The sequence below is a fragment of the Sciurus vulgaris genome (genome assembly GCF_902686455.1).
Source record: "Sciurus vulgaris genome assembly, chromosome: 4".
NCBI classification, from domain to species: Eukaryota; Metazoa; Chordata; class Mammalia; order Rodentia; family Sciuridae; genus Sciurus; species Sciurus vulgaris.
Genome location: NC_136464.1, coordinates 36,509,065 through 36,521,158, shown reverse-complemented (window position 1 = coordinate 36,521,158; position 12,094 = coordinate 36,509,065). Strand labels below are relative to the sequence as shown.

Sequence of the window (12,094 nt, the reverse complement as noted above, 5' to 3'; positions counted from 1 at the left end):
CAGTCCTGGCCTCTAATTTATGCTGAGTGGTTGCCATGTTAGGACACAGGAAAAGGGGCAGGTGGTGATTCTCTAAAGGGTATGAACCTTGGGCAGTCTGTCTAAGCAGGGAGTGGGCAGGTGCCAGCCTGAGAGCCAGGCTGCCTGCAGAGGTTCAAGGGGCTGGGCTTTGTCTCGCCAACACACTGGCAGCCTCTCTGATCACCCTGAGGAGGCTTAGGACTTCCCTGGGACCTCAGGAGTTCTCATGGTGCAATAAAACTGGTCCACAGGGGTTTTCCAGTCCTTCAGGGAACAGTGTTGGTACCCTTGGAAATGTGTTTTTCTGAAGTCCAACCACCCACTGGCTACTGTCCAATGACTGCTGTGCTCTGCAATCCACCCTCACTTTTGCACTGTGGCCCTGCTTGCCATAGGCTGCTCCCAGCCAGTGACTGAGTGTGACAGGCCAATCCTGGGAGACAACCAGACTCCTCTGAGGGGCAGCACTGGCCTCAGGAATCTCCCACAGCCCCAGGCTGTCTAGAACTGCACTGCGGTCTGAGGTGCTCCCACACACCCTTGCATCGTTCCCTTTTTCCTGGACCCAGGTAGGGATGGTCTCTGACAACTCCCTCAGACCCCTCAGCTCCCTCCCACTTCTCCTTATGGGCTCCATTACCCAAAGTCAACCCAGCCTGCGGTGCACCCTCCCCAAGCTACCACCCACCTTCCCTTTCTCTCTCGACCTACTCATGTCCTACCCTGATTCCCACTATTCCCTTTTGTACCTGTGAGGTTGGATGGCAAAGCCAGTGGTTTAGAATGACTGTTATCAGAGCAAACCTGCAAAGGCAGTGGTTCCCAGACAGTCCTTGGAGGCACAATGTGCTCATTTCCTATTGCTGCAATAATGAATAACCGCTTAATGGCTTGGAACAACAAAAATAAGTCTCAGTATCTTGTTCTGGACATCAGAATTCCAAAATGGATTACTGGGCTAAAATCAAGGTGTTGGCCAGACTGTGCCCCTCTTCAGAGGCTCTAGAAGACAGCCTGTCCCCTTGCTGTCTCCAGCTCTGGGAGGAGGTGGGATTCCTTGGCACCTGGCCCTTTCTGTCTTCAGAGCCAGCAATTGCCCACTCTGATCTTACTCTGTCATCCTATCTCCTTCTCTGATTTTGACTCCACCCTTTTTACTACTTCTAAGTATCCTTATGATTATATCAGGTCCACCAGAAAATCCAGGATCATTTTCCTGTTTTAAGATAAGCTTATTAGCAATCTTAGTTCCATCTGCTATCTTAATTTTCTCTTTTGATGTAAGATTCATATTCACAGGTTCCAGGAATTAGGATGTAGACTTCTTTGGGGGGTCATTTTTCCTTGAAGAGAACTATGTGGAACATCCTTTAACATTAACTAAAATGACTCCAATTTTCAGGGAAAAAAAAGTATGAAGAATTTTCTCAGCCTTAACTTTTTATTATTTTTTTTCTTAAACTGAGAGTCCTTTTATCACCTTACTGTCAAAGGCTCTCAAATCACACAAACGTGAACAGGCAGCAAATAAATATTTGCTGAAATATTGAAAAATAGCTACTAAAACTTACTTGGGAAACTTCAACAAATGTCCATGAGAACTTATGGTTGTGAAGTTATTTTGCACTCATACATAATATATTTCCTGTTAAGAATTCCGTCCCTAGTTCATATGATAGTAGAAGCATATAAATATTTCTCAGTGTTTTCCAAGAATGAAGGCTTGAGAACATTGTGTACTGTCTTTTTTCTAAAGCTCTGACCATTAGGAACCATAAACTGAGGTTTAGTTTGCCTGTTTTTCAATCCAAGAATAAATACTAATGATAAGTAATAAACAAGTTATTCACATTACTTGTCTACATAACAGTCATTTATATGCTCGATCATATTTTATGTGAAAATTTAGTAGTTTATGCAATAGTCCTTACCCTTTGATAAGTTTAGAAGATAGACTCAGAGACCAAAATCAACAAGTCTGAAGCATTTAGAAAATATCTGGATGCCGAATGGTGTGATCTAGACAATAAGTGCTATTGGAATGCTGAAAAAGACAAGTTCCAATTGAATCAGAAAAGTTAGAGAAGGTTTTGTGGGGACGACAGGATTTAACAGAGCCTCAAAGGATGACTGAATGAGCCAGGGGAGGCTCAAGAAACCAGCAATGTGAGGCACGGGTGTGAGACTAACTGCCTTAGCCACATGCTGTGCAGATGCTCCGTCATGGTTCTCACACTTGAGAGGACACAAGAATTATCAGGGGATCTTATTTAAGACACACACCCAGAGACTATGAAGCAAGCTAAAAACAATCTGTTGCACGTGGTCCTTGGGTCACACTTTGAGAAATACTGAACCGTCTTCCCTGCATTTTCCCATCAGCCTGGAAGGATCCTGAGCCTTGATTTATTCGCTTTTGTAACATCAACAACTATCCCAGTTCTTAGCACATCATAGGGGCTTGACAGATGTTTGTTAAACTCAATGTACCGTGAGATGAAAGACTACCTCGATGTATCAGCCAGTAAAATAAAAAGCATACTAGGTATTTCAACAGAGAGAATTTAATGTGAGCTATTAGCTGAACAAGGACTGGGCATGTACTTCAGTGGTAGAGTGCTTGCTTAGCCTGTGTGAGGTTATAGGTTCTGTTCCCAATACTACAAGAAAAAAAAAAAGAAAGAAAGAAAAAGAAATGGACAGAAGGAAGAAAGAAAGACAAAGTAAAAGAAAAAATAACATAGGAAAGAAAAAGTAGAAAAGTGAGTAACTCTGGGTAAGAAGCTTTTCCCATTCCTAGGACTAGAGAGCAAAGGGGAAAGAAGGTTAAGGCACTTGGTTCTGGTTGTGGTACACCTGATTGGATGTACTTCAGTACAGTCCCCACTGTGCTCTGACACAAGGTAGGAATTGCACATATGACACCCCAAAATGTACTTGATTTAAAAATAAACTGGGGGCGGGTGGTGGGGTGGTAATACAAGGGAGCCTTGAGGTGATAGAATAATTCTGTACCTGGATTCTAAGGCTGATTGAAAATCTACATATAGGATAGATTTGTGTAGAACCATAAATACACACATGCATGCAGAAACAAGTGCAGACACATACAGTGAGATCCAAATAAACTTGGTGGATTGTACAGTTTCCTGGCTTTGATACTGTAGTGTAGTTACACAAGATGTTTCCATTGGTGAAACTGGGTGAAGGATACATGGGACCTCTCCTTGCATTTCTTTTGCAACATCCTGTGAATTTCTATTTCAAATTAAAAAGTGAGAAAAAAAAAAAAAAGGAAGGAAAGAACCAAACTTTTCTTATTACTTATAGAAAGGACCTGTAGATGAAACTGGTTGGGTCATTAAAAATGTCTTGTCCCTGCCTATTGTCAACAAAAAAGAAGACATCGTGGGAGTAGCTACGTTTTACAACAGGAAGGATGGAAAACCTTTTGATGAACATGATGAACACATTACTGAGGTAAGCGCAATAATCAACTAATGGAGGTAAGTGAAATTCACAAAATAATGGAAGATGCATAATTATTTGTTATTCTGGGATGATATTTTGAAGGGCAATTAAGACATGAGTCACACATGATTATAACCAAAATGTTGTTATTGTGTCATTTCTGTTTCCTGACTTCTATAAATTGCAACATTTCCTACTGAAGTGCAAAGTTTTGGCTTAACCAAAATTCTTTTAATTCTAGAAAAACAGGAAAGAATATTTCTATTTTCTTCCTCCCTCTCATTCTTTTTCTCACCCCTAACCCTCAGTCCATATTTAGGTTCTGCTTTATTTATTCTACTGTTATTTATAATTCTTTTCCTGCAATAGAGTATTTATGGTGCGTAGCTCTTTGAAAAGTGAGGGATTAATCAATTTTATTGTGTGGCTCTGATTATTCATATGTTATTTCCTTATATTAAAATAAGGAACTGGGTTTCTGATGGTGAAAGGAAACTGATTGATTAGAAAGCACGCAGATTGCTGCCTCCAAGTCAATTTTCCTCTAACTTTAGATAATCTGAATCACTTTCTATACATTTCAGACTCTCACACAATTCCTTGGATGGTCTCTTTTAAATACTGACACCTATGAGAAAATGAATAAGCTAGAAAACAGAAAGGACATTGCTCAGGAAATGCTCATGAACCATACCAAAGCCACTCCTGATGAAATTAAGTCTATTTTGGTAAGTGAGGAATTCAGTCCTGTAAACACTAGTTGGTATATGACCTCAGCTTCTGGAAATCACCTAAATATCCAGGAGTCTGACAAAGGAGAATAGGTTTAGTTCTGGGCTAAGGAGGGGAAAACAGAAGGAGGGGTTGGAGGAGAACTTTGGTGGACCAGTGTACATAGATCCAGGATGTTACTTGGTTGGAATGTTCTTTGTTAATAATAGGCCCTGGGTTTATAGGAACTCAAGTAGTGACATCTAGGTTCAAGTGTGCTATCAAGGAAAAATATTTCCAGGAAGAACAATGTATTAGTCAGTTATTATCATATATTGCTGCATAACAACCACCACAACATGTCAGTATATAGTAAGAGCATCTCTCTCTCACTCATGCATTTGGGGGTTGACCAGGTGCTTTTCAGCTCTGATTGAGGGTGGTTCCAAGGTGTGAGTTCGGCTTGCTCTACATGTTCTTCATCTTTCATGGGCCAGCAGCTAGCTGACAATGTACTTCTCAGTGATGACAGAAGAGCAAAAGAGCAAGCCCAAGTGTGCAAGTACACAAGTCTTTGGTCTCATCACAGTGACCAAAGAAAGTCATTGACCAAAGAAAGCCGCATGACCAAGACCAGTATCATGGATGATGGGGAGCCAGTGGATTTTTCTAACAGTGTTCTAATCATTACAAAATGAAAGAAAAACGTCACATACCGTCTATCTCTATTCTTTGCATTTTGCTTGCTTTTAGAGTCTGTGCATAAGTGTAGTCTGGGTTTTGTTTGTTTGGTTTGGGTTTTAATGAGGGAGTTTGAGAGTTAAAAAATACTTGATTTGAATGTTTGACATGTTAAAGAAGAGAAGGTCTGGGGAAACTCTTGGGTAAGTGTTAATTGGAAAACAGATGCAAGCTACTCATTTTTCTCTTTCTTTTTTTACCTACATACCCACAAATCACCCCCTCTTTTTTAAAAAAAACAGCTACCGTTACATTTTGAAGGACTAGAGACATTAGTTATGTTCAATTTCTACTTAGGTACAGCTCTTCATAATCAAGTGCTATAAGGCTTAGTATCCAGAATCTTTGTCATGGAACTTGCCATATTTTAAATGTATCTTAACCTATTTTAATAGTAGAGAAATCAGATAGAAATCTCCTTCACAGGAATTTCACAACTCTGTTGCTTTTACATTTTAGAAATTTAAAGAGAAGTTAAATGTAGATACAATTGAAGACTGTGAAGAAAGACAGCTTGTCACCATCTTGGTAAGTGTCTTCCTTCTGCCCCTGATGTTCTTTTAATAAACTATATTAGGACCCACTTTCTTGTTTTTAGAGTAAATGTTGAGGTTAATCTTCCCTGACACTTTTGAAGGCCAAAAAGAAAGGCGATTTCTTCCAAAGCCTGATGTTTTGGTTTCCTGTTGTTCTTTATATTTGTCCTCTCCAGTTCAACTCTCAAAGATAATGTAGAATCACAGTTAGACTCCTGCATGAAGGACCTCAGGCACAGAATCTAGGGATATCCTGTTAGTTTATATTCGTAGCTTTGGATTGTACCCTGGTCACCCGAGAGGACATGCCAGAGTTACATTCAACCATAGACCCTCATAGACTCAGTGGTCATCTGCCCTCTCTGGCTTCTCTTCTGGAGGAATTCAGTGCCTTCCTGTTGTTACTAGATCACCCCTATCATTTCTGATTGAAATTAGTTCCTCTTCCAGCTCACTAGTCCCTTGTTTTGTTGTGTTCCAGGTGTTGTTAAACCCACTCAATAAGTTCTTCATTTTAGAGATTGTCTTTTTCAGTTCTAGAATGCACCTATAATTCTCTTTTTAATTTTCAATTGTGTTGAAACTTTTCATCATTTTTCTATTTCGACTACTTTTAAATCATAATTATTTTAGAATATTCAACACCTAAATCATCTCTAGGTCTGGTTCTACTGTTATTTTTTACACTAGTTTCAATCATTTGATCCTGTTTTACAGCATGCTTCATGATTTTTAAATTAAAAATTAGATATTGTGAATTAAAATGTAGGAGATCTGAATAATATTATGGTTCTAGAAAGAGGGTTAGACTTCTTTCCAGAGAATGCAGAGTATTGCTTTTAGATATTTTGTTTTTTAGGGATGCTCTTCAGTTTTGCCCTTACTTGAGTCCCCATTGCTAGGGTGTGGTTCTTCTGCAATTCCATGAGCTCCTGGTATATTTATAAAGATTTCTGAGACTTGAATCCTGGAATAATATCACATTGAATTCCCTCTGTCCCTACTTACCCTGTTTCCCTCTGCCCTCTCCCGTCTGTAAGGTAAGTATTCTTTCTAAATGAAGATGTATTGTCTCACCTGTCCCCATCCCATTTTATAGACTGTGACCTCCCGTCCTGGCCCTTTGCTCCGCTGCCATAGACCACTGGCCTTTCCACCTTGTTGAGGGCTCAGTTCCTGCCCTCTGTGCTTTTTGTGTCCCTGAGGTTTCCCAACCTTCTCCCACTTACTGAGCTCCACCCTTGAGTATCCACCACCTTCTCACACCTGACCCAGCGACAATATGCATGTGTGTGTGTGTGTGTATGTACAGGGGCGAGGCCTCACTATGTTACATGGGTGGGGAATCCTGCTTGCCTCAGCCTCCCTACTTGCTGGTATTCCATATGTGTGCCACCACACTCAGCTTGGTATGCATCTTCTTGTCAAACAAAACTTTAATCAACGTGCACGGCCCTAGAAAGAATCTTGTTCCTATATAGAGGAGGAAGGACCTTGCGTTGTAAGGTGCAATAGACTTACCAAATAGTAGCTTATTTTCAATGTAAAATCCATTCTGGGTTAATCCCAAATCACCACTGCATAAAACTTAGGAAGTAAAACTAACAAATGTACCAGAGGGACTCTCGAATATTATCCTGGAGTCACTTCTCACCCCAATTCTTTCTCCAGGAGTGCACCTCAATTTGGGGTTCAGGGGAGGCTTAGCCTCATCTCGAGGGGTGACAGTGATTCTAGGTCTCTGTGTGGAAGGAGTAGGGAAGCAGTCCTCCGAGGCAGGCACAGGACGTGGTAAATGCCCTCCTCTGAATTTCTCCTGCTCTGTGGGCCATTTTGGACTTTCATGGAGGACCTGCTGCGAATGGTGACCAGACCACAGGAGAGTTGCAGAGGATTTCCCAGAGACATGCCTCATTCACTTATTTTTTACTCAATTTTTTTTCCATTCAGTAATTATTGAGACACACTATACAAGGCACAGTGTTGGGTGTTGAGGGCAAAACATACGAGCTAGCTCTTATCTGGTCCAAAAAGTCCCTGAGGCACAAAAATGCAAGCAATGCCACGGCCAGCATGGATGCGTTCTTAAAGCATGAGTCCCAGCGCCCTGGGAAGGCCGAGGCCTCGTGCCAGGCTCAGAAGATGGTGGAGTCACAGGGAGACCATGGTGCCGAGGCCTGAAGGGAAAGGCCAAGACGGAGATGGGGCTTGCAGATGGCTGGAGGTGGGAGTGGGACTCAAGGACAGTGCAGATGGGTGGTGACACAGACGGCATGTTGGTCCAGGGATACCAAAGTGGCTGGGTGTGGCTGGAGCACCAGTTAGCAGCAGAGAAAAGCTAATAGCTGTGGAACAAGGCTGTGACCGGCCTGCACACTGGGTCCCAGAAAGTCACCTGATTGTAGCTCACGGGGAGGCAGGAGGCCTGGAGTGGGGTTACTTCATACCCAGTAGGCTGCCAGCAATCTCCTCCTCTGCTATCAGCCCTCAGCTGTGTGATTTCTGCAAAGAAAATCAGCTCTGTGGAGCCAGAGTACTGCTTATCAGACCAACAAGAAGCCTTTGCTTTTATTCATCTCTCCGTATTGCAGACTTTAAAACTGTGTGATTTCTGTATTTGAGTCCTATTTTATTGGCTTTCCTGTGACTGCGATGGGGCCCAGGAGTCATGATTCTGAGAACTTCTTACTTTTGTTTCCTACTGAAATGCACGTTTACACTTGAGTGTGATGATCCTGTGATGTATTTAACAACATTTCTAACTTTTATCTCTGAGGACTATCTCTGAGACAGCCTCCCAGAGGGGACATGTCCTGGGGGGCCCACCCACAACTCTCTCAGCCTCTTAGGCTGAGTTTTACAAGACACACTAATCGCCCGTCTCTCCACATGAGAGTGCATAGTTCAGGGACAGTGGCTATGCTGGCTTCTCACATTGCCTAGGACACATACAGGTCTGATAATATTCCCAAATGAATAAATAACAATCAAATGATTAAAAATGGAGGACTGAGCCCAGTAAGGGGTCTGGAGAGGTTTAAGAAAGAAAGAGCATGAAGGCAAGGGACAGCAGAGGGCCGAGGAGGGGCCTGTGAGAAATGGAGGAGGAAGAGGAAGGGGCCGTGAATGGAATCCCAAGTTCTTTGACAGTTGAAAATGAAACTGGGATAAATTTATGACCAAACAACAAAGACAAAAAATTTATTATTACTGCCCCATCTCACAGGCGAGAAAATAGAGGTCTTCCCAGCTGTGGTGATGTACCTATTTAGAACCTAGGACAGAATGCTGGTCTCCTGGCTTCAAACCATTACTTTTCAGGAAAAAAAGAAAGAAAGAAAGAAAGAAAGAAAGAAAGAAAGAAAGAAAGAAAGAAAGAAAGGAAGGAAGGAAGGAAGGAAGGAAGGAAGGAAGGAAGGAAGGAAGGAAGGAAGGAAGGAAGGAAGGAAGGAAGATCTCTGCTTGAAGTCACCAGAGTGGTAGTGGTGAAGCAGGCACAGGGGGACCCTGGGTAGCCTGGTGAGGGAGGGTCAGGAGCCCGAGGGGTCAGCCTAGGCACAGGGGCCAGGGAAACAGAAGCCATAGTGTTGCTTGGAGCAGGTATGTACCATGTGGAGTTCTCTAGGAAAGCTTGAACTTACTGGGACAAGTGACCTGCCTCTTCTGACTTTTGTGACCCCCTCGGTACAGTGTTGGGACAGGCTGTGCAATCAGTAAATAGTCACTGAACTGAGCTGCTCCAGCAGGTGCATCTGATGGACCCACATGGCTGTTGCTAAATTGTCTCTTGGCACTTTCTCTCCCTGCCATGGAATCCTCTCCTTTCTTCTCTCCCTTTATGGGATTCCCCTCCCTCCCTCCCTCCCTCCCTCCCCTCCCTCCCTCCCTCCCTCCCTCCCTCCCTCCCTCCCTCCCTCCTTCCTTCCTTCCTTCCTTCCTTCCTTCCTTCCTTCCTTCCTTCCTTCCTTCCTTCCTTCCTTCCTTCCTTCCTTCCTTCCTTCCTTCCTTCCTTCCTTCCTTCCTTCCTTCTACCAGCACATGCCCCTCCAGAGTCCCTTATTTAATTAATGGGACTCACCTGCCCCAGGCACTTGGTTTCTCCCACAGCACCAAGCACTAGCGGCCAAGCTCTCCAATGAGTCTAAGCTCTTGCACCTCACTGGCCTGTATTTCATACCCATTTCAATAAATTAAGCTCCTTTAAGGCAAGATCCATATTTTTATTTCACAAGTCATGTCAATGCTCATGTGCGTAGTTCACTGTTTTTCATGTACCCCTAACGAGATCTGGGTTAAAAGAAATGCCAGCAAGTTCGTGTACACACTGTGAGGCCCTCATTCATTCATTCAACAAACATTTACTGAGCACCTTCGTGGGACAGGCACCATGGGTCCAGGGGGGAGTCATCACTGAGGGAATAAAAAAGAAAATACAAGTGGGTTGAATTAAGCGAACACCTGCTGTTCACTGATTGTTTCTTGACTGGGACAAAAGAGAAACTGAGTAATGAAAGCTGGTAAGACTAAATATTTTATTTTATTTTATTTTATCACAGAAAAAAGATAGTCACTGGAATTGGGTTTGGAATTGAATCCCATCACTTAGAAAGTTTTAAAATAAGGCTGAATCTGTTTCACCACCTGTAAAATGGGCTTAATTGTGTAGGTGTGTGAAGATCATCTATGCAAACTGTACAACCCAGTGCCTGATACATAGTGGCTCAGTGAAGGACTTGTGTTATCCATTTATTATAATTCAGTTTTCCATTCAATGTTGGGTATATGAGCTTAAAGGGGAAAAGATGAATGCAATCTGAAACAATCTGTCTTTTCAACAGAAAGAGGACTTGCCGGACCCAAAGGCAGTAGACCTATATGAATTCCGCTTCAGCGACTTCCCCATTACCGAGCACGAATTGATTAAATGTGGACTCCGAATGTTTTTTGAAATAAACGTGGTGGAGAAATTCAAAGTACCTGTAGAGGTCAGATGGTATTTCACTTAAAACACTGTGTGATTCTGTTGCTGTCCTGCACTAATGTTTTCTGTGGTTCAAAAGATTAACTCAGTTTGGATTTTAAATTATCATTAACTTTGTAAATACATCGGCTTTAACTCTGTCAACAAGACCAACACATCTTTTCAGATAAGATTGTCACAGGTCTTCTAACCTTTAGAATTCTATTCCAAAGTCTGAATGGTGTTGTCGTCTTTGGGTAACAGGTTCTTACCAGATGGATGTACACGGTGAGGAAAGGGTACCGCGCCGTCACTTACCACAACTGGCGGCACGGGTTCAACGTGGGACAGACCATGTTTACTTTGCTGATGGTAGGTAACGAAGTCCTGGAAATCTCTGGAAACCATTGTAAAACTGCCAGTTCCCTCTTGAGCATGTGAAAGATGGGTAGGTCCATTACTTCAACTCTTCATTTTGAACTTCATGGGCAAAATCCAACCCCAGTCTTCCTGAAGATGATCCCAGGAACTTGGGGATCTCTGGGCACCTGATTGGATTAGCGCTCCTACATTCACATGCTCATTTCTGAAAGGAAAATCCAGTCACCTGCTAGGTTTGGGAATTTCCCAGAAGCTATGAGACTCACAAGAAATAAGCCAACTTCCTGTAAAGACATGGTGGGTTCCCTTCTCTGTTGCAGGCAGGGCTTGCTGGGAAGATGTATTAATTTACATCAGTATGTGTCTTTGTATATTTTTAGACTGGAAGACTTAAAAAATACTACACAGACCTTGAAGCTTTTGCCATGCTTGCTGCTGCTTTCTGCCATGACATTGATCACAGAGGCACCAATAATTTGTACCAGATGAAGTAAGTAAACACGTATGCAGTATTGACATGTCCTTGTGGGTGTTTGAAGGTGCCTCGGGGAAGAAAACTTTCCCTGTCCCTTAGCCCAGTGAGTTCCTCTTTGCTATGTTTGGGAACAGCAGGGCCTTGTTCTGTTCCCTCCCAAGATTCAGCCCTTGCAACGTCTGCTCTTTCTCTCCGGGTTACATCCCTCTTTCCTTTCTGTTCCATTTCCAAATGTGTCTCTGCCATATTTTTATATGCCTTCATTTTTTTCTTTGTTTAATCAGAGTATTGACTTCAAATATTAAAGTGCATTCATTTGCTGGGCATGGTGGTGCATACCATAGTCCCAGCTATTCAGGAGTCTGAGGCAGGAGGATTGCAAGTTTGAGGCCAGCCTTAGCAACTTAGCAAGGCCCTGTCTCAAAATAAAAAATGTAAAAAAGGACTGATGCAGCTCAGTGGTAGAGTGCTCCTGGATTCAATTCACCATACTGAGGGAAAAAAAAAAGGTAGATTAATCTTAGGCTTAAATTTGTGTACATGTAGGGAATGCTCCCCAGCTCCAGCTGGAGAACACTTCTTCCTGGGCTCACTACCCTTCACTTCTTAGTTCTTTTGCCTTCTGAAAGTCAAACCCTCCTTTAGCTGATCTTCTATCCTAACATCAATGCCATCTTCCTCTCTTGCCCCAAGAAAAAAAGTGCACTAATAAGAGGGCAGGCTCAGGGTCAGACAGATTTGGTTTCATTGGGTTCATAAATTAGTTAAACTTTTTAAGCCTCAGTTTCCTCATCTGGA

At 42.6% G+C, this 12,094-nt stretch overlaps 1 protein-coding gene across 1 annotated transcript in view; it reads left to right on the top strand.

Moving 5' to 3' along the window:
• PDE6C (phosphodiesterase 6C) overlaps positions 1-12,094 on the top strand; it is a gene marked incomplete at its 5' end in the record, with an annotated part of 50,053 nt that overhangs the window by 16,492 nt on the left and 21,467 nt on the right. Inside the window, 6 exons of the mRNA XM_079136662.1 lie at positions 3,352-3,501; positions 4,077-4,220; positions 5,404-5,472; positions 10,319-10,465; positions 10,705-10,812; positions 11,202-11,311. Coding sequence (XP_078992788.1) covers positions 3,352-3,501; positions 4,077-4,220; positions 5,404-5,472; positions 10,319-10,465; positions 10,705-10,812; positions 11,202-11,311 — 728 coding nt within the window. The remainder of the gene's footprint in view (positions 1-3,351; positions 3,502-4,076; positions 4,221-5,403; positions 5,473-10,318; positions 10,466-10,704; positions 10,813-11,201; positions 11,312-12,094) is intronic.